A 250-nucleotide genomic window follows, 5' to 3' on the forward strand; every position below is an offset into this window, starting at 1 on the left:
CCCCGCCCCGCCCCGATCCCGCCCATCACCGTCGCCTCTTAAACACCGTCGGGTGCTTCACCGAGTCAGTGCGGTGCTGGGAGCGGGTGGTATTGTACGCTAGTTATTTATTTCACCGTCACACACGCCCCTCCTTGCTCTAAAATGACCGTGAAAGCAGCCGAGGCGTCGGGTCCCACCTTGACCTACTCGAAGATGAGAGGGATGGTGGCCATCCTCATCGGTGAGCGGCTGGGGGGGGCTTCTCCGA

At 61.6% G+C, this 250-nt stretch overlaps 1 protein-coding gene across 2 annotated transcripts in view; it reads left to right on the forward strand.

Moving 5' to 3' along the window:
* Nucleotides 1–73: 73 nt before the first annotated feature.
* SGK1 (serum/glucocorticoid regulated kinase 1) overlaps nucleotides 74–250 on the forward strand; it is a 5,795-nt gene continuing 5,618 nt past the window's right edge. The window contains exon 1 of one of the 2 annotated variants that reach the window (XM_010288139.1): nucleotides 74–223. In XM_010288139.1, the coding sequence (XP_010286441.1) occupies nucleotides 145–223 (79 nt within the window). In that variant the 5' untranslated portion in view covers nucleotides 74–144. The remainder of the gene's footprint in view (nucleotides 224–250) is intronic. The other variant, XM_010288140.1, reaches the window with a different exon arrangement.

Source organism: Phaethon lepturus, unplaced genomic scaffold (genome assembly GCF_000687285.1).
Source record: "Phaethon lepturus isolate BGI_N335 unplaced genomic scaffold, ASM68728v1 scaffold14825, whole genome shotgun sequence".
NCBI lineage: Eukaryota > Metazoa > Chordata > Aves > Phaethontiformes > Phaethontidae > Phaethon > Phaethon lepturus.